Below are 19,348 nucleotides of genomic sequence, written 5' to 3'. Positions count from 1 at the left end.
TTCAGACTTCAAAAATGTCCCACCTATTTCTTCAATTTAAAAAATCTAAATATGACATCATGTCCTGACAGCAACCCCCAAAATGCGTCCAAGAGAACCAAATAGAATTCCTTCTCTGCAGACCTTTTGAAATAGGGTTAGTTCCTGGTGGCTCAGACGGTAAAGCGTCTGCCTGCAATGTGGGAGACCCGGGTTCGATTCCTGGGTCGGGAAGATCCCCTGGAGAAGGAAATGGCAATCCACTCCAGCACTCTTGCCTGGAAAATCCCATGGACGGAGGAGCCTGATAGGCTACAGTCTGTGGGGTCGCAAAGAGTCGGATACGACTAAGCGATTTCACTTCACTTCCTCTTGACTGGGGATGACTTACCTACCGTCCCTGCTTGGAAGACAAGAGGCTGAGTGAGATGACCCTTTCAAGGATTGGCCAGTAAATCAGAGATCCTCAGAATTCTGCCAGGCCAGAAGCACAGGTTCATGGGTCTTTGTTGAAGAACTGGTGAGAAGCTCTCATCAGACATGTAACCCACAGCACAAATACCCTATGTCCTCAGGCTCCTGCCTGTCAAATCCACCTTTCCCCTGTGCTGCTAAGTGGAGCAGGGCTGGCAATGATTTCTGCAGGCCTAAAGATTTTCTAAACCATTCTTACAAGGCTTATCTGTTGATGATGAAAGGATAAATCATGATTACCAAGAAAGCAGAGCTGGCAGGAGAGCAGCTGGCCCTGTGATATGCTGGTGGCCCTGGAAATGGCATAAGAAGATTCTCCACCTCTGCTCTTTTGCAGATATCACTGGGCAGGGAGAGGAATCTACTCAGGGCCAGGAGAACCTTTAAAGTCAGAGGACCCTCCTTGGTCCAGAAAGGTAAATTAGACAGGCCACGTACCCAGGAAGAAGACACAGGCAGCTGAATCAGCATGGGTAGAGCCAGCAAGGAAGGTAAGGGAGGACTGTTCATGACTATGGGATCCCTTCTAGGGAGCTGAGACAGAGATGCCAAGATAACAAGGAGATAAGCGCTCCCAGTAGTAGTAGACACAGCAGGGGGACCAGCTGCAGCCCTGAGCTCCCTGAAAGAGTTCATCCCAAGCGAACAAAACAGGCATTATGAAAGCAGCAGGGAAAGAACGGGGACTCGTCCTTCCCTTTCAAACATTGCTCCTCAAAGAAAGGACATAGTGAACTGATAAATGTACCTGATTGTGAGACTTGGGGAAGTGTGTAAGTGCACACCTTAAGACTGAAAGGGAAGGAACTTGAGGGGCTTTGGTTAACCTTAGGGAGAGCCAAGCAAACAGACTGACAAGTTGCTTAGTCAGTCATCTGGGTATTGCCAACCCTCCACCCCACCTAACTCCTAGCACGAAGGTGTTGGAGAGCCTATGATTCGACACAGAAAAGGGAAGAGATGCCCAAACTGTGACAGCAGGGATCAGAATCTTTTGACTTCTTCCCAGGTGAAAAAAAAGTGAACCTGTTATTCAGAGTCTGTTGCCTAGGGCTGGAACACTGTGTTTATTGCCTGGGAGAGGTGATGGCAAAGGAGTGAGGGGAGTGAGGAAAAGGGGACAGTGAGAGAAAGGAGAAGATAGTCCTGAGATGACAGTGCCCAGGCAGTTGCCCTCCTCACACAGGCAGGGGTCTGTATGTATATGAAACAGGACCTGGGGCTCTCTATAGAGTCTTATGTTAGCCAGGACTGAGAAAAGATGGAAGCTTTGGAGTTGGTTTTCAAAATTGTGAGCTACCACCTTGCAATCATTTCCCTCTTTGTTCATCCGTTTGGGATCTGGGAGCTGTTGCCAATAGGACTGAAGAAAGGAGACTGAGTGGCTGGACTGATGGCTGGCATTTATGCTGGGATGAGACTGGTAAGGTTAACTAGGAAGGATCTGTACTTCTCTCTCTCTTTTTGCTCTCTCATTTCCTCGGAGGATGTATTCGACCCTTCCCATCATCACTGAGCTGACTGTCTCCCAGACTTCTCTTAATTCCCAGCAGAAGTACCATCTCAGCTCAGACAAGAAGCAGGTTGCCTTGAAGGGAAAGCTCAGAGCCTTTGGGGAAAGAAGGGATGATACAGAGAAAAGGATCAGGGATGGTCCTCAGGCTCTCCTCTCTGTCTATAGCCCTTCTCCATTAGCTAGAGGACAACCTTGGCGTTCCTATCCCATCAACTCAATCTCTCTTCTCTTTCTGCTGCCAAGTGGCAACTTACATGACTTCAGGGGTATTTACTTAGTGGCTCTGTTCCTTACTGACTCATCTGGTCTTTAGAGCTCTTTGAAACATTCTTGATCAGATTTTCTTCACTAACATCTCCCCATTCTAGTCCCAGAGGACCACATATCAGCCTTCCCTTCTTTTTACTGATGGGTGTTAGTTTCACATCCTGTCTCTGGGCACTGGGGTTGAAGTCCAGCTGGAGTTCTGGAAGTGCTGGCAGTAGAGGGTGTGAGTGGACCACGCTCAAATAGTGGCTGCTGCTGCTGCTGCTGCTGCTAAGTTGCTTCAGTCGTGTCGGACTCTGTGCAACCCCATAGACGGCAGCCCACTGAGCTCCACCGTCCCTGTGATTCTCCAGGCAAGAACACTGGAGTGGGTTGCCATTTCCTTCTCCAGTGCGTGAAAGTGAAGTCACTCAGTCGTATCTGACTCTTCGCGACCCCATGGACTGCAGCCTACCAGGCTCCTCCATCCATGGGATTTTCCAGGCAAGAGTACTGGAGTGGGTTGCCATTTCCTTCTCCAATGCATGAAAGTAAAAAGTGAAAGTGAAGTCACTCAATTGTATCTGACTCTTCATGACCCCATGGACTGCAGCCCACCAGGCTCCTCCGTCCATGGGATTTTCCAGGCAAGAGTACTGGAGTGGGTTGCCATTTCCTTCTCCATCACGTAGTAGAGAAAATCTCAAATTAGGAGATCAGTCACACACATTTGCCGGCCTGGCATTGTTCTAGTGGCTCGACCTGGTGCACGTGTGCTCACGTGGCTGCCTTATGGGGCTCACTGGAGCTAGACGGTGACTTCAGGGAAGAAACGCAGACTGTGCTGTGAGCATCTGTGGACAACTTGACTCCTTTTTTATGTTTATTTCGGTTGGTACAGTTGCTCTGGATCATCCTATCCTGATATCATCTCGTTCTGTTAAGCTCGTGAGTACTCAGCATGTCACTTAGACCCATCCCGAGACAAGAGTGGATCTGAAACGTGAAGGTCTTCGTTTCCTTTCCTGAGCTCCCTTGGCTTCACAGGGAAGTATACGGGAGGAGGCCACTCACGTGCCAGAGAATCTTCTCACCTGGCTACGAGTCCATGTGTGCATGTCAACACTTGAAGCTTCCCTTTGTTTCTAAAGAAGTAGAAGTCAACAGGTTAGAACAAGGGTGACAAATAAAGCAACAAGAGCTTTTTAAGCAGGTTCTTATATTTTTTTAAAATCAGGATATTGGAGAATAAGCTACATGAGTTTTATAACAATCCCAGTTTGTGCATTTAAAATTTTTTAAACTTTGGTGAAACACACATAACAAAATTTCCCATCTTAACCATGTTTAATGTATAGTTCAGGGGTGTTAAGTGTAAAAAGGCTTGCAGAACTGCCACTTAGTACCCACTAAACAACAGCTCCCCTGCAACTACCATCCTGCTTTCAGTCTCCATGAACCTGAGCTCTAGGCGCCTTGTACAGTTGGAATCATGGAGTTAGTAATCTTTTTGACTTGCTTATTTCATTTAGCATACTGTCATCAACCTTCACCCACGTGTCAGAATTTCCTTCCTTTCTAAGGCTGAATAGCATTCCGCTCTATGTATCTACCGCATTTTGTTTATCCATTCATCCATCAGTGGACATTAAGGTTGCTTCCACCTTTTGGCCATTATGAATAATGCTGCCTAGATCATGGTGTACAAATTCCTCTTCACCACCTTGCTTTCTGTAATTTGTACCTTTGAAGGAACGAGCCTGGAAGAATTTAGTATCCCATAGCATTGCGTATTTTACCATTTAGAAGAAGTCAGGTGCAACCCTAATTTCACCAGGCAATCTCTTTTGCAGCTTCTTAGTGTGTTGACTTTTCAAGGGCTTCTTGTGCTGTTCTTCAGCCATAGGATGAGTGCTTTGAGAATTGCCATTAACTAGAAAGTGGTGGCAGTGTAGCTTTATCTCAGTGATTGAGACACTGATCAAAGACAGAACTGTCAGTAACTTGGTATCTTACTTAAAACTGCTATTGCAGTTTCCCGTTACGTGGGGCTTGAGGTCCCACCCCATACTTCCCCAGGCCAAGAAACCGCATGGTCTTGGGGTGAAGTCTGAGGTTTGGGGGCAGTGTGCTCCACCACTGAGTGCCTTCTCACTGGCAAAGGCCTATAAATAACATCCGGGATCCTGTTTCAAAGTCAGGAAAGGGGCAAGGGCTAGCAACAACAACAAGGGCTGAGGGGGTTGCTGAAATAATTTCATGAACAAATTGATCAAAGAAATGATCTGTGAATGCATCTTGGAGAAGGGAGAACCAGCCAGCCGTGAGGACAGATAAAACTCCTCCCCTGCAAAACCGGCATGTCTTTCATGCCCTTCATTGTCTGCAGGCATGTCTGAGCCCTAGTTTAGCCCATTTGGCATTCAGAGAGCTAAGTCGGCTACACTCTCAGCTCAGAGATGACTTGAGGGTGCTGAAGTGTTTGCATTCCACCCTCCTGCAAGGAGGAAAGGGAATCTAGTTCAAGAACCAAAGCAAAGCTTACTCATCTCGTCTCATCCTTTCAGACCCGGAGATGGAGTCCTCCACCGCCCCCTAGACACAGGGTCTTCCAGCGTGAAATGCACAGAAATCAAATGCATATCCATTACAGGAGAAATGGCAGGGAGGCAGGGCTAGAGTGACAGATTCTAAAGAGCAAACATATACCTTTGTGCTCTGTCTTCTTAAGATTCATCCTCTCACCTGCCAGCCTTGAGAACTGCCTATTTACATAACTAGCTGCCTAAAATGGAATATTAGATAATGTTCTATGGCAGCCCATCCCTGGGACATGAGTGATCCAGGAGTCCTCTGACAGCACGGAGCATGGCCCGCTGGCCCACAGCCCTGCCTCCATGTACTGTGAGCCTGTCAGCACTCCGAGCTGAGCAGATGTCAGGCCCGGTCGCCCGGGTGGGAGACTAGCCGAGCAGCGGGGGAGGGGGCGTGATTCAGCACGCGGCTCCATGGCACACTGTCTTCAGGGACAGACTGTACTGCTTCTTGAGCTTCACAGCAGGCACCCTGTTCTGCCCAAGGTGCTGTCTTGGAGACTGCTGACAAAGGGGACTGAGGAATGGGGGAGCGACAGGATCTATGGGGACAACTGATCCAGGAGGTAATCAGTCAGCACTGATGCCATCCCTGGCACCATGCCAACTTCACATCGCTGTCAGTCTTTTCTGAGGCATGCATCTCTCTCCCATCAAAACTGGAATCCTGCTGCTCGCTTATAGGAGGAGTATAAATAAGTGATAAGGAAGTGTCCTGATAACGATAAGCAGGGATATCTTCTCAGCAGACCAGATGTATCAAAGAAGGCAATTGTGTGTGTGTTTGTTCATTTATTTTTCAGTGTTCCGGTTCCCGTAGTCAGTTTAGAGAAAATTCCTAACCTAGTGAAGGCAGATGGTGCCAATGTCAAAATGAACTCTACAGCCACTCCTGCGGTCCCCTCCTGCTCCACCTCATCCTCTGCCGTCTCCACCCCACCTGTCATTAAGCCGGTCTTGATGTCCAAGTCAGTGCCACCTTCCCCAGAGAAGATCTTAAATGGCAAAGGAATTTTGTCTACCACCATAGACAAGAAACACCAAAACGGCACCAAAAACAACAACAAGCCTTACAGGAGACTTTCAGGTACGTGTCTGTGTTCTTTGAGTCTGGCTCATGATCAGACTACAGCTGAGTTGCGTCCAGAACTAGGGAGTGATGTGATCTTATAATTGAACAGGTCTGTTTCATTTTAAGGGGAACACGGAGTTTACCTACAAACAGGAACTCCCATCTCAAAATGCAGGGGAGAACTGATTCTCTTAATCCCGGGCTAGATTGATGATGGCTGGGCTGAGTTAGCTCAGCACTTAGTAGGAGTTATCCTGGTTTTCCCAAGGCAGGGAGCTCTGCACCCCCACAGCACTCTGTGGATTCGGAGGGCTTTGTCCTTGCTCTGACAGGATAAATCGCCCCTAGATTCTGAAAAGTCTCAGGGCTGCAGACTTGGACAGCCCACTGTGATATCTCCCGGTAGCTCAGGGCAGGCTTGGGGCAGTCGCATTGGTGCTGACTGCCCATCTCCATCCTTTGGTCTCACTGGTTTCCGGGTTCATTCTGTGGTCTGGGGCTACAGATCCCTTTCCCACATAAGCAGACTGGAATTCCCACTTGGGAACACTTAGACTGGCATAGCAGATGGATGCTGAGGGGTCTCTCTGCAATCTACTTGGTTGTCAGAGTAGGCACTCTGGAGGTACCCAGAAAGGTGCACATGGCCAGTCCTTAAGTCAGTGGTTGGCCCTTGGGTCCCCCAAGTGGATGGTATTTGCTTTGGGTTTGTTGTGAAAGGAAATCTGGCAGTTTTACTTTCTCCAAAAGATCAAGAAAAGCTATAAATTTTATAACTTCTTCACACACCCTGGCCATTTATTAGTTGTTAACCAGAAGAAAGAAAAATATAGTTGACCCTTGAGCAAGGCAGGGATTAGGGGTGCCAGCCCTCCATGCAGTTGAAAATCCCCATATGATTTCTAGCAGGTCTTCTGTGTATGTGGTTCCTCTGTATTCACAGGTTCAACCAACCTCCAGTCGTGTAGTACTGCAGTATATACTACTGAAAAATATCCATGCACAGTCCAAACCCAAGTTATTCAAGGGTCCACCATACAGAGAAAACTGCCCTGTGAGAGAGAAGCTGTGTCCCCTGGCATGAACATAATTCCTAAGTGCCCCCAAGAATTGTGGGTCATTTTTATTTTTTACTTTGTATTTATCCGTATTTCAGGTTTTCTTTTATGTCTGTAACTTTTAAAAAGTTTAGGTCTGAAAAGTACCTTGCGCCCAAAGCATTCAAATGACACAGTTATATTACCCTGAAAATCTCTCCATGCCCTGTTCACCCACTGTCCCACAAGAAAGGCAGAGCCTGGCACTGTCTTTGAGGGTGGGGGCCTCTCTGTGTGGACAGAGCCCCTTGCACCCAGCTCTCTTCCTGCAGAGAAAGGTCACTGTCACTCTGCAGAGGAGGTAACATCCCTGAACGAGCTGCTGGATCTGTCTGGGCGCAGTGAGGCTGGGCTCCCTCGTCCTGGCAGAAGCATGACTGTGGCTTTCAGCCAGCACCTTAATCTGAAGTTGTTTGGGGATTTTTTGTGTGTGTTTGTTGGTTTTGCATTTTTTGGTGGTTTTGTCTCATTGGGTCTTTTGCTTATTTCTCTCTCGCTTTCACATTTGGCAGCCAGCTCCTGCCCCCAGCCAAACAACCTGTTCAGTTCCAGGCCAACACGAGTGCTGGTGTGGATCTGGGCACAGGGCTGACTCCACCAGGCCCAAGGGAAGGAACTCGCACCAGGCGGCCTGGGGCCTGGCGCCCAGACCCTCCTCAGTGGGCAGAGAGGGCTCATAAGAAGCAAACATCTCCAGGCCTAACAGTTTTCTCTTCTTAAAAAATGAAGCTTAAGAAAAGAAGACAAAAGCAAAAGAAAGGGGCAGGATGCCTTTTGATAGCCAAGCAGGAAATCTGTCTTGGATATGAGAATGGTTTTATTGCAAACATCATCATCACCACTGTTGCAACCATCCTACAGCTCCCAAACCTTCTTTTAAAAATAGAATGCATTCATTTTTTATGGTCAGATTTTACTCCAGCAAGTTCAGACAGTTTTTCAGGCAAGGTAACCTCTTTATAGCTTGCAGCCATTGGAGGCCCTGAAGGAGACATGCCACCAAGTTTATACATGCCCCTCTACCTGCCCATCCACCTCCCCACCCACCTGCACTGCTGCCCATCTCTGTGAATGCCCAGAAGAACCGTGTCATTTCTGCCCTGCAGGACTCAGGTGTTTGCTGGTTGTCTTCCAGAAATGGCACAGGCCATCAAGAGGTGGAACTATAAAGCTTGCAGTGTCTTTAAGAGATTGTCTCACAACCCTCCATTTTCTAGGAGAGGAGAACATTTTTGTAGCCCAGAAGGAAGAAGGATCCAAAATGAGCATAAAAAGAGTAGGTTCCCTAGAAGTCACCTCGACAGGGGCCATCAGGACTCTAGTGGGAAGGCAGGAGCTGGGGAAGCCTGCTTCCCTCAACCATCCTTTGTGCCAAGGGGACCAGTTGCCCGGCTCATTCCCTTCTGGAGCACCAGGCTCCAGGCCAGGGCCAGAGCAACTGTAAGGCCAGCAGGCCCTGCCCTCTCTATACCTGCAGGTTCAGCCTCAATGTAAATCCCACACCTGCCCCTGTCTACATGTTCCTGAATCAGGGAAATCCAGGCAGCAAGGCTGCATGGAAGGCCTTATGCTGAGGACTTTCCAAAGCATGAGAGAGGCAGGTCACACTGACACGTCAAGGAATAATTTCCCACTCAAATGGCTCAAACTATTAGGAAAGCAGGGCAGTGTGGGGAGAGTGATGTATTCCTGGAGCTACCCCAGGGGAGAAAGTGGCCCCAGGGCCTTCCAGTGGCTCTGCAGCCAGCATGTTTGGAGTGAAATAAAGCCTGAGAACCACGTGGCTCCTTTCCCTCTGCTGCCCACCCACCCTCTCCCCTTGTGCATTCCCATCCCTACCACATCCCCACCAAAGCTGGACGTGGGAACTCTTGGGTTCAGAGAGAAGCGCCATCTTCCCCCAGCGGTTCTGGAAGCGTTTTAGCAGCCGGTTGGAGGGAAAAAAAAAAAAAAAAAACCAGATTGCCTGACAATGTCTCACTTGTTGGTGCAAATGTGCATTTTTTTTTCAAATGTAGTCTTAATGCCAAATCCTATTTAGTCTCCTTTTTTCTTATATTTTTTGTTTGTTTCTTAAACCAGAGAGAGAATTTGACCCAAATAAACACTGTGGAGTATTGGATCCCGAGACAAAGAAACCTTGCACAAGATCCCTCACCTGCAAGGTATTTCTCTTTCCATAAAAAATACTTCCTGCTCTGGCTGGGGCCTTTGTCGAAATGTTTGCATGCCACTCTCTGCACACGGCAGGGTGTGGAGCCTCGACACGACCCCCAGCTGCTCTTTGTAAGGGAAATGCTTTCTTCTCTTCCATGGTAGCAGAGTGCCTGCCTCAAGCTGGCTGGCTTTTTAAGAAGGAAAAAAAAAAAAAAAATAGGCTTCCCCTGTTACTTGTGAGGCCAGACAGTAAATTGTATTTATAGGCACTCACAGGCGGTTCTAAACCCTGCTACGTTTTAATGTATGCAGGAGCAGCACGGCAGCGGCGGCGGCGGCGGCAGCGCCCTGAAAGGCAGCCCCAGAGGGGAGGACGAGCCGCCGCGCCCCTGATCCGGCCGCACCGGGGTGGCCAGGGGACAGCTGACCCGAAGCAGCCGCCCGTGGGTAGCCCCCAGCCCCGTATTTCATACTGAACTGCTAGTGCCTCTTGGGATGGAGGCCGTGGCCCTCTCTGCTTGGTGTCTCTGTGTGTCTGGGCCAATGCGAGCCTCCCACCTGCACCTGGATTAACTCCAGCGCGCCCTCACCGGTGCCTGTCGTCAGGGAGGTCCTCAGGGGTTCAGCGCTGAAGCTCGTCATCTTTGGCCATTTTTCGGAGGAAGCTTTGGCTCCTTAACGCCAGGAGCGTAGGGCACGGTTGCGTTTTGTGTGGTCTCTGCCTCTTCCCAGCCGCAGAACAGGAGCTGTTGCCTTGAAGTTGACTTTTCAAGCACCTCTAAATTCCCATGAATTGCAGTTTCTGAAATGGAGGGCCTGGGGAAGCAGGTTTATGTGCTGATCAAAGAGGCTGTGCTTTCCATCTCTCTTCTCCTTAGACGCACTCACTAAGCCATCGGAGGGCAGTCCCAGGCCGGAAGAAGCAATTTGACCTCCTCCTGGCGGAACACAAAGCCAAGTCCCGGGAAAAAGAAGTTAAAGATAAAGAGCATCTCCTGACTTCGGCAAGGGAAGTACTTCCCAATCCCCCCGGGCCGGCGCAGGACTCACTGCCGGGACCTTCAGGGAGCTCGGGCCCAGAACCTAAAGTCGCGTCCCCTGCAAAATCCAGGCCACCCAACTCTGTGCTTCCTAGGTAAGTCCCCCCTCGGCGATGGAAGCCTTGAGTCCACGGTCAATGACTGCCTGCCTGGTTCGAGTGTGGTCTGATCTCCTGTGAAATGAGAGTCATCATGGTCCTGCCTAGTGAGGCAGTTGTGAACTTGAAATGAGAGAATGGGTGTGAGGGTCTCAGTCCATGTCTGCCACGTAGTGTCCGGTGGATTTTATTGCTGTCCCCATTGTTGTGCTCACTGTGGTCATCGTTGCCATCATTGTCATACCTCATAACAGACCCAAATCTGACAGCATGTGTTTTCACAGAGCAAGAGTCAGCTGTAAATAAATACTTGAAAGTGACACTCAGCCCCAGGCAACTTCCTGGTTGGGGTTTGTTTGGTTTGGCTTTTTTTTTTTTTAATAAGTAACTTTATTTAATATTTATCTATTGGCCACACTGTGCAGCATGTGGGACCTTAGTTCCCTGACCAGGGACTGAACCTGTGCCCCCTGCATTAGAAGCACAGAGTTTTAACCACTGGATTACCAGGGAAATCCCATGGTCACCTGGGTTTTTAGATTAGAGGGAAGCCTTGTGGAGGGGAGGGTAGTCAGCACAGCAGCAGAGCCCATTTGTTACAATATTTTGTGAATTTTCCCCACAACTCTCCAGTAGTCAGGGTAGAGGGAAATTTGGTGTGATGGAGCTGTCTGTCCTTAAATTTCCCTTCACACCAAGAAAGCTCAGCCACTTCTTTGAGATTTTATTTGGTTGTCCTGGGAGGAAATGAAAGAATAGAAAATAGTGGGTACAACATTGTAAGTCAACTATACTTCAATTTAAAAAAAAAAAAAAAGAAAAGAAAAAAAACCCACTTGGATTTAGAGTGATTTAAGATCCACACGTGTGTGCTTTGACAGGCAGTGGAGTACCGACTGTATTGAGCCACAGACAATTTCCAGGTGACAAGACTGGGAGCCCTCATTGAGAAATATTTGAGTGCTTGCTCCATAAGCAAGGTACTATGTTAGGTACTCTCAGGCAGGGGCACAGAGATTAGTGAAACTAGATCTTGCTTTTCAAGAACTTAGAGTTCAGAAGATAAGACTCAAATATCCACAACATCATAAAAGGGAAACATTAATAATACAATATAAGTGTAGATACTGGTAACCTCTGATGATTTTTAATGCACACACTGTGAGTCTCAAAGAGTAGCTGTCCAGTCAGCAAGCAGGCATGAAGAGAATAGAGTTATAGAAGAAGCGGATATAATTTATTTTTAAAGTAAAAGCAAATATTTGATGACAATTATTACCAGCCTACCAGGATGTCTTGTGCCTTCCACTCTGGCGCAAACCTGACCAGTTTGACAGCCAGAGGCCTCCTCTGGAATCACCAACCTTAGCCTCAGACATTTGGGAGATATTTGGGATGGAGTCAGACAGAGTCTGCGCCCACACATCCCCATCATCATAACCAATGTCGAGCCATTGTCATCATCTATTTAGCTGCCACTCTGCTTTCCGCCCCTCGTTTTGCAAGATCCTTTTATAATGACTTCTCACGGTAATGCGAGATGTTGGTGAAGGAGATTGCCCCTGCTTTAGAGTCTAGGAGACAGTTCTGCTCCAAACTTCTGGACAAGGCTTCAGTTCTGTATACACTAGCTTTCATACTTCGTGGTAGCAATGGAACTATTTTATTCCCATAAAACCTTTCACGGTACCTGATATAAAAGCAAACCTGCCTCCACCTGAAGCCATCTCAGCCCTGCTTTCATCACACACATACCCAGAACCCACTGCCCGTCCAAGGGATCACCTCGGATTCACGAAGAACTTCAGGGAACCCTGCTTTGCATTTATTTTATTTACTTATTTCTGGCTGTGCTGGGTCTCCATTGCTGCGCGGGCTTTTCTCTAGTTGTAGTGAACGAAGGCTTCTGTCTAGTTGCGGTGTGTGGGGTTCTCATCGTGGTGGCTTCCCTTACTGTGGAGCACGGGCTGTAGGGCGTGCGGGCTTCAGTAGTTGCAATTCCCAGGCTCTAGAGCACAGGCTCAATAGTTGCGGAACACAGACTTAGTTGCTCCGTGGCATGTGGGATCTTCCTGGACCAGGGATCAAACCCATGTTTCCTGCACTGGCAGGTGGATTCTTTACCACTGAGCCACCAGGGAAGCCCCAGAAAATTCTCTTTTATTATACATTGCTCCATCGATTTTGACCAATGCAAGCACTTCATACCCAAGCAGTGGTACCTGGCTGAGCAGTGAAACCAGCGACAGACGTTAAAAAATGAAAACAGGTGACCTTAAGAACTGCTTCTTTCTGTTTCTTTTTTGTAATTTTCAGGGGAATATTTGACAATAGAGAAATGCCAGGTGTTTATTTTCTTTTAGGAAAACAAAAGAAAGAGAGAGGGTGAGGTTAATCAGCAAAAAGAATGTCTCTGAAAGGGAAGGGGAAGCCAAGGAGCACATTAGATGTTGGTAAGAGAATAGTTTTTGAGGATGCTTTTCAAGGCACCAGAAGACTCAGGGGTGAGCTCTGTTCCAAAGTTAGTGGGAAATAACGTTCTCTTTCAATTGTTTTAGGTTCAAACAAGACCCCATGCTATCAGAGATCGAAAAGGCATGATCAGAAGTTAATGTACTCACATAAGACTTAAAACCATTATTTCCCTCATACTGATGATATAATAGATATTTCGATTGCATCCATTATCTAGAATTGACCAAAAGAATGACTTGTGAGTAGAATTATGGTAATCCCTTCCCAATTATGAATTTCTCTCGTAGGAAATGCTAACTATGTAACATTTACTTCTTAAATATCATTTTGGTAATCTTGAAAATATACCAGTTCTCATATTTTTGAATTGCAACCCAGTCTTGTAAGGGGTTTCTAAAAGAGGAACTTGAGCCTAGGATGAGAAAAGTAAAAGTCAACTAGCAAGGGTTGGAATAGGATTGGATAGTGCATGGATCAACTCCTTGTCTGCTAACTAAATGAACATGGTCATATCTCAGCCTCTCTGGCCTCAAACTGCTCATCTGTCAAATGGGGCTAAGGAAAATTAAGTGAGAGTATCAAGCTCATAATAAGCACTCAGTTAACGGTAGCTGGTAGGAAGGGCCATGGTAGTCAGTGGGAAAGCAGTGGGAGCCAGTGAAGGCCTAGATATGACCTGGTTTCCGTTCCCCCATCCTCCTGGCCTCTGTCCCTCAACCTGGGGGCCCTTGGATAACATGCCTATATGCTCTGCTTTCTTGCCCCCAACTCAAAGGGAACACCTTGCTTTCCCCACAGACCCCAAGGGCTGTGGATAACCAGGCCAACCAAAGCCATCAGGACTCTGGAAAGGCAGAGGGAGGTGCAGAGGGTCGAGCTGGACTCTAATAAGCCAGGCTCTGGCCCCCAGGAGGGGAGGAAAGGTCAGCTGTGGAGGTCAATGCTGACAAGGTCTGGGCACCTTCCCCTCTGTCTCATAGATGAACACACATCTCACCCTAAAGTATAAAATGGCAAACACCAGTGAATCTCAGACTGATGAAGGCAGCGGGGAAAGAGGCAGAAGGTCCTAGAAACCCGAGAAGGGGCTGAGGTGAGTCTGCAGTGAAAACTACTTCAGTTCGTGACTCATTGATAGTATAATCACCAAAGTGGAAACCATTTCTCTCCTTGACTTAGGTTTGTCCCTAGGCTTTTCCTACCCATTTCTCAGTAGTTCGGGCTTTAAAGTCAAGCAGACAGACCAGTCTCATTTCCACTTTGTACTAGCTTGGCAACCAGTGTCCTCATCTGAGAAATGTAGGTCATAGTTACACACACCTAAGGCAGTGGGTAGCTCTGATGAGAAAATATGTGTGACAGGCCTACACATACATGTGTGTGTGTGCTCAGCTGTGCCGCACTCTTTGGGACCCTATGGACTGTAGCCCACTAGGCTCCTCTGTCCACGGAATTTTCCAGGCAAGAATACTGGATGAATTGCCATTTCCTACTCCAGGGGATCTTCCTGACCCAGGTATCGAACCTGCATCTCTTGTGTCTCCTACATTGTCAGGCTGATTCTTTACCACTACGGACTCAGTTTCCTTTGTGCTCTTCCCCAAAGCTCTCGACTGATGCTCACACTTCCTCAGAGTGGTGGGGGTGGGGACTTAAGTTTCCCTAAGGGGAATTGGACAGGGACCGTCATCATATGCACTGTCTTTAGACCGATAAGTGGAGAGGGAAGCTGTGATGTAGTGCGGAGGAAGAAAGGTTGGACAGCAGTTTAACACACTTGGAGACTTTTCCCACCTTTCTCATGGCCAGCGGCCCTGTTCCCCGTCACCCTCGCCAACCCTTGGCTTTTCAGAGACACAGGCTGCTTCCAGCACACTCCATCCCTCCAAGTTCCACCCTGGAGGGCAGCAGTCAGAGCTGGAAGGAGGTCTTGAAAGCATCCACCACTCCATCATTGCCGGGAGGGTGCCCGCACCCTGAGCGACACAGGCCTGGAAAGGAGAAGATTCAGAGCCCCTTCTTCGTGCACGTGCACACATATGCCTGGCATCCTTCCTTCATGTTTCTGTCTTTGCTCTCAGAGCTGCTTCTGCTCTGGAACTCGCAGTTTCCATGCTCCATGAGTCTCCATGATTCTCCTTCCCTCGCCTCCTCTCTTTTGTCTGGCAACTGGAATTTACTTTTTTTTTTTCCTTTTTGGCCATGCTGCATGGCATAAGGGATCTTAGTTCCCTGACCAAGGATCAAACCCATGCTTCCTGCAGTGCAAGCATGGAGGTTTAACCCCTGGACCACCAGGGAAGTCCCGGAACTTACTATTGAGAGTTTCAACCATTAAAACTTTTTTTTTTTCTTTTCAGAAATATATATATATTTTTTAATTGTTAACTCTTTTATTTTTATTTATTTTATTTTTGGCTGCGCTGGGTCTTTGTTGCTTCCAGAAGGCTTTCTGTAATCACAGCAAGCCAGGGCTTCTCTTGTTGCTGAGCATGGGCTCTAGCCATGACAGCTTTAGTAATTGCTGCATGTGGGTCCAGCAGTTGTGACTTGAGGGGCTTAGTTGCTCCTCGGCATGTGGGATCTTCCCTGACCAGGGATCAAACCTGTGTCCCCTGCATTGGTAGGTGGATTCTTAACAAACAGACTACCACGAAAGCCCCCAGATTTTTTTTTCCTTAATGAAACTTAATTTTTTGGTGTTGGAGAAGACTCTTGAGAGTCCCTTGGAGTACACAAAGATTAAATTAGTCTATCCTAAAGGAAATCAGTCCTGAATATTCATTGGAAGGACTGATGCTGAAGCTGAAACTCCAATACTTTGGCCACCTGATGCAAAGAACTGACTCATTGGAAAGACCCTGATGCTGGGAAAGATTGAAGGCAGGAGAAGAAGGGGACCACAGAGGATGAGATGGTTGGATGGCATCACCGACTTGATGGACATGAGTTTGAACAAGCTCTGAGAGCTGATGATGGACAGGGAACCCTGGCATGCTACAGTTCATGGAGTCGAAAAGAGCCGGACACGACTGAGCGACTGAACTGAATTGAATATAGACATGTTGTTCAAAAACCAAGTAGTCCTGGAGAGTCAATTAAAAAAAAAAAAAAAAAAAAAAAAAAAAAAACAAGTAGTCCTAAAAGAGAGTGAAAAACAGTAATTCCTGCCATCCTGGAGCTCACTTTACCCTCTCTGTGTTAGAGCACCTTTTTCCCAGGGCCCCTTGCTGCCTCCTCTCTTGGTTTGCTCCTTTATTTGACGAAGGGTTTTCTCCATTAGCTTCCTGTGAAAAGGGACATGGGAAGTCAATTTTTAGAATCCTTATACACCTGAAAATGTTTTTACTCTACTCTCACACTTAATTGATCGTCTCCCTGAATATATAAATGGGTTGAAAACTATTTCCCTACAGAATTTTGAGGGCAGTTTTTCATTGACTTTTGGCTGATTCCATTTTTGCTTTCTGAAGCATGGGGCTCTGAAAGTTCCCAGGGATCCCCCTTGATATAGGTCTTTTTTTCATTCATTTTACTGGGTACTCAGTAGATCCTTTAAATCTGGAAACACCTGTTTCTGGGATATTTTCTATTACATCCTAAATAATTTTATTCTCACTGTTAGCTTTATTCTCTTTAACCTTCTGTTAGTTAGGTGTTGGACCTTTTGCTCTGATCATTTCATTCTCTTACCCTTTTCTCCTGTTGTCTCTCAATCTCTTGTTCCACTGTCTAAAAGACTTTTTTTCACTGTCTAAAAGGCTTTTTTACTTTACCTTTAAAACTGTATATTAAACAATTTATGATTTACTTGTTAAGTTTTAGGATCTGGTTGATTTTTACTTTTTCTTTCTTTTTTTGATGGCACCATGTGACATGCAAGACCCTAGTTCCCTGCCTAGGGGAACATTACCCTCTGCAGTGGAAGTGTGGATTCTTAATTGTGGATTAAGTTCTTACGTGTGGATTCCATTGGACTGCCAATTCTCTTTATCTGATTGCTTCTTATAATATCCTACAAGACATCGTCTTCTGCAGAAGTGATGCCATTCTAATATCTCTGAAGATAGGCCTCTTAGTTTTCTTTCTTTTCCTCCCTTATCTTCATTTACCCCAGGTTTGTTTCATGTATGTGTTTATGTGTTTGATGTTTGGTTGGTCAGGCTAATGTTGGAGATTGTTTCAGGAATGTTTGGTGATTTCTAACCATTCGTTTTAAAAGAAAGACTCTAATAAGCTGATTGGAGGTCTGTGTGTGGGACTGTCAACCATAAGGTCATCACATCACCAATCAGCCTTTTGTTGCTATTCATGCTAAGTGTGGAAGCCTTTTCTCTATGGCTATTAAGTTTCCCAAGGGAAGAATCCTGCCTACTGATGTGCCGGGCAGTAGGCATTCCGGGAATGCCAGTTAAGGCTCTGACCAGGGACAGCCCCCAGTCCCCTTTTTTCTAGCCCTGTGCTCCCTCCTAGTCTCTGCTGGTGGCCCCCTGTCTGGAATCTCAGTTTGCGAGTTGATTGGAGGGGGAGCGGGCAAGTGGGGCAGTGCTAAGTCATCTGGCTATGTGAGGTAACAATGATGACCCGTGGGTCCAATAACCAAATATCAAGCCTTTCAGCTCTCCTGCTATGTTTAGTCCTCACCTCATCTGTGACTTTTGCAGCTCTAGCTGCTCACGGTGCCCTGCTTATCAGGGTTCTGTGGTAGATCAGCTCCTTTCCCATCAGTTAACATTCTCCAGCTACAGCCTGTGTCCTAAAAACAGGTTAAAATCTCTTTTTCATACTTGTTGGGACACTTCAAGTGCAAGTAACAAAAAACCTTGCTTACTAACCACTTCACTAATTAGGAAATTTCTTACTGCTGGTGACAGGAAGTCCAGAGGTGAAAGGGCACCAGTCCCCAGAGATCGGGGCTTGGCTGTCCTTCTCTGCCCTTTTATTCCACCCTCTTCAGTCTTTTGGCACCATCTTCAGTCTGTAGCAAGATGGCTGCAGCACATCCAGACCAGATGAAGATGGAAACCAGCTTTTCTTTGCAAAGAAAAATCTTTTTTAGTGGCATTAAGGACCTTGTGGTGCAGCCATCGCTACCATGCACCTCCAGAACTTCTTCATCATTCAGTCCTGAAACCCTGTACCATTAAACACTGAAGTCCCATTCCCAGCACCTGGTATAACCACTGTTCTACTTTCTGCCTTGAATTTCACTGTTCTAGATACCTTGTTTAAGTGGAGTCATACAATAGTTGTCCTTTGTGACTGGCTTATTTCACTTAGCGTAATGTCTTTGAGGTTCATCCATGCTGTAGCATATACCCGAATTTCCTTCACTTTTGAGACTTAACTAATATCCATTGTGTGGATATACCATGTTTTATTTATCCATTCATCTATCAATTTTTTTTCCACCTTAATGGCTTTGTTTTTATGTGACTGTGCTTTGGCGATCTGGTTTGGATTCAGGTATTTGACACCTAGAAAGATTTCAGAACAACCAAGTGTCCAAGGTGAAAATGAGGGAGAGAAGAGAGGTATGTGAGTAAAAGCCCCTTCATGTTACTTGAAGGGGCAGCTTTCAAAGCAGAATGCAGAGAACCTTTCTTTGTTTTTGTTTTGTTTTGTGTTGTGTTTTGAAGCTCCTGAGGATTTCCCTGGCAGTCCGGTGGTTAAGACTTTGCCTTCCAGTGCAGGAACTGTGGGTTCATTCCCTGGTCATGCGGGAGCTAAGATTCCCACCCACCTGCCTCACAGCCAAAAAACCAAAACATAAAACAGAAGCAATATTGTAACAAATTCAATAAAGTCTTTAAAAATGGTCCACATTAAAAAAAAAATCCTGATTTTTTTTTTTTTCTCTAAAACTTCTTTTTCTCCCTGGTCAATCAAAACAACTAACAACTAGTTATGACCATTCTTCTGACTCTCTCCTAATGCGGAGGTGTGTTTTCTTTTGTTTCTCGCTGCTTAGAAAGCCTTGGTACTGCCTCTCTCTGTGACATTGCTTTTCTATAAGCTTAGCCATGACTGGGATGAGATCTGCTGGATTGTTTATACACATGGAATTAATTCACTCCTTCATTGAGAAACATATTTCTTCAACACCTACTGTTGAGTCAGCCATGCCAATCTGTGGGTCTAGTGGCTTGTCAAAAATGAAATGGAAACATTCACCCTCAGAAGATACAATTAAACGACATGTGACTTGATATTAAGAAACAGGCTTGGCTTCGGGGTGAGGAAATTGTGGACCCATCTGGGACAAAACATTTTTTCATGTAGGTATGGTAACAATGTCATAAAGTCGTAGTTCAGTAGCTCTGTTTGTAAGGCTGTCTTTCATCATCACTGACGTTTTGTTGACTGATTTGAGCTTGTTTATCTGGTTGATCTTCCCATCATGGTCTGCTTTCAGAGAGAAGCAACCCAGGGCAAGTGTAAATTCCTTACATGCAAATGAATGAATAGTTGTCACTGAATTCATAGATGACTAGTTTTAAGTTGAATTAATTCTCTGCCACACGAGTTTGTTTTTCGTATTTTCTGTTCCGCTTACACTGTGGAGTTTTCCCTGGTGCCCGCATTCAGGCAGGGCAGAGT

At 46.5% G+C, this 19,348-nt stretch overlaps 1 protein-coding gene across 15 annotated transcripts in view; it reads left to right on the top strand.

The window, feature by feature from the left end:
• Positions 1–19,348, top strand: part of ATXN7L1 (ataxin 7 like 1) — a 260,215-nt gene that overhangs the window by 223,364 nt on the left and 17,503 nt on the right. For all 15 annotated transcript variants that reach the window (XM_060415001.1, XM_060415000.1, XM_060414997.1 and 12 more), the window contains 3 exons: positions 5,613–5,896; positions 9,061–9,143; positions 10,014–10,270. In XM_060415001.1, the coding sequence (XP_060270984.1) occupies positions 5,613–5,896; positions 9,061–9,143; positions 10,014–10,270 (624 nt within the window). The remainder of the gene's footprint in view (positions 1–5,612; positions 5,897–9,060; positions 9,144–10,013; positions 10,271–19,348) is intronic.

Source organism: Ovis aries, chromosome 4 (genome assembly GCF_016772045.2).
Source record: "Ovis aries strain OAR_USU_Benz2616 breed Rambouillet chromosome 4, ARS-UI_Ramb_v3.0, whole genome shotgun sequence".
In the NCBI taxonomy this organism is placed as follows: Eukaryota; Metazoa; Chordata; class Mammalia; order Artiodactyla; family Bovidae; genus Ovis; species Ovis aries.
The sequence above is the reverse complement of the archived record's forward strand: the minus strand, read 5'-3'. Positions and strand labels throughout refer to the sequence as shown.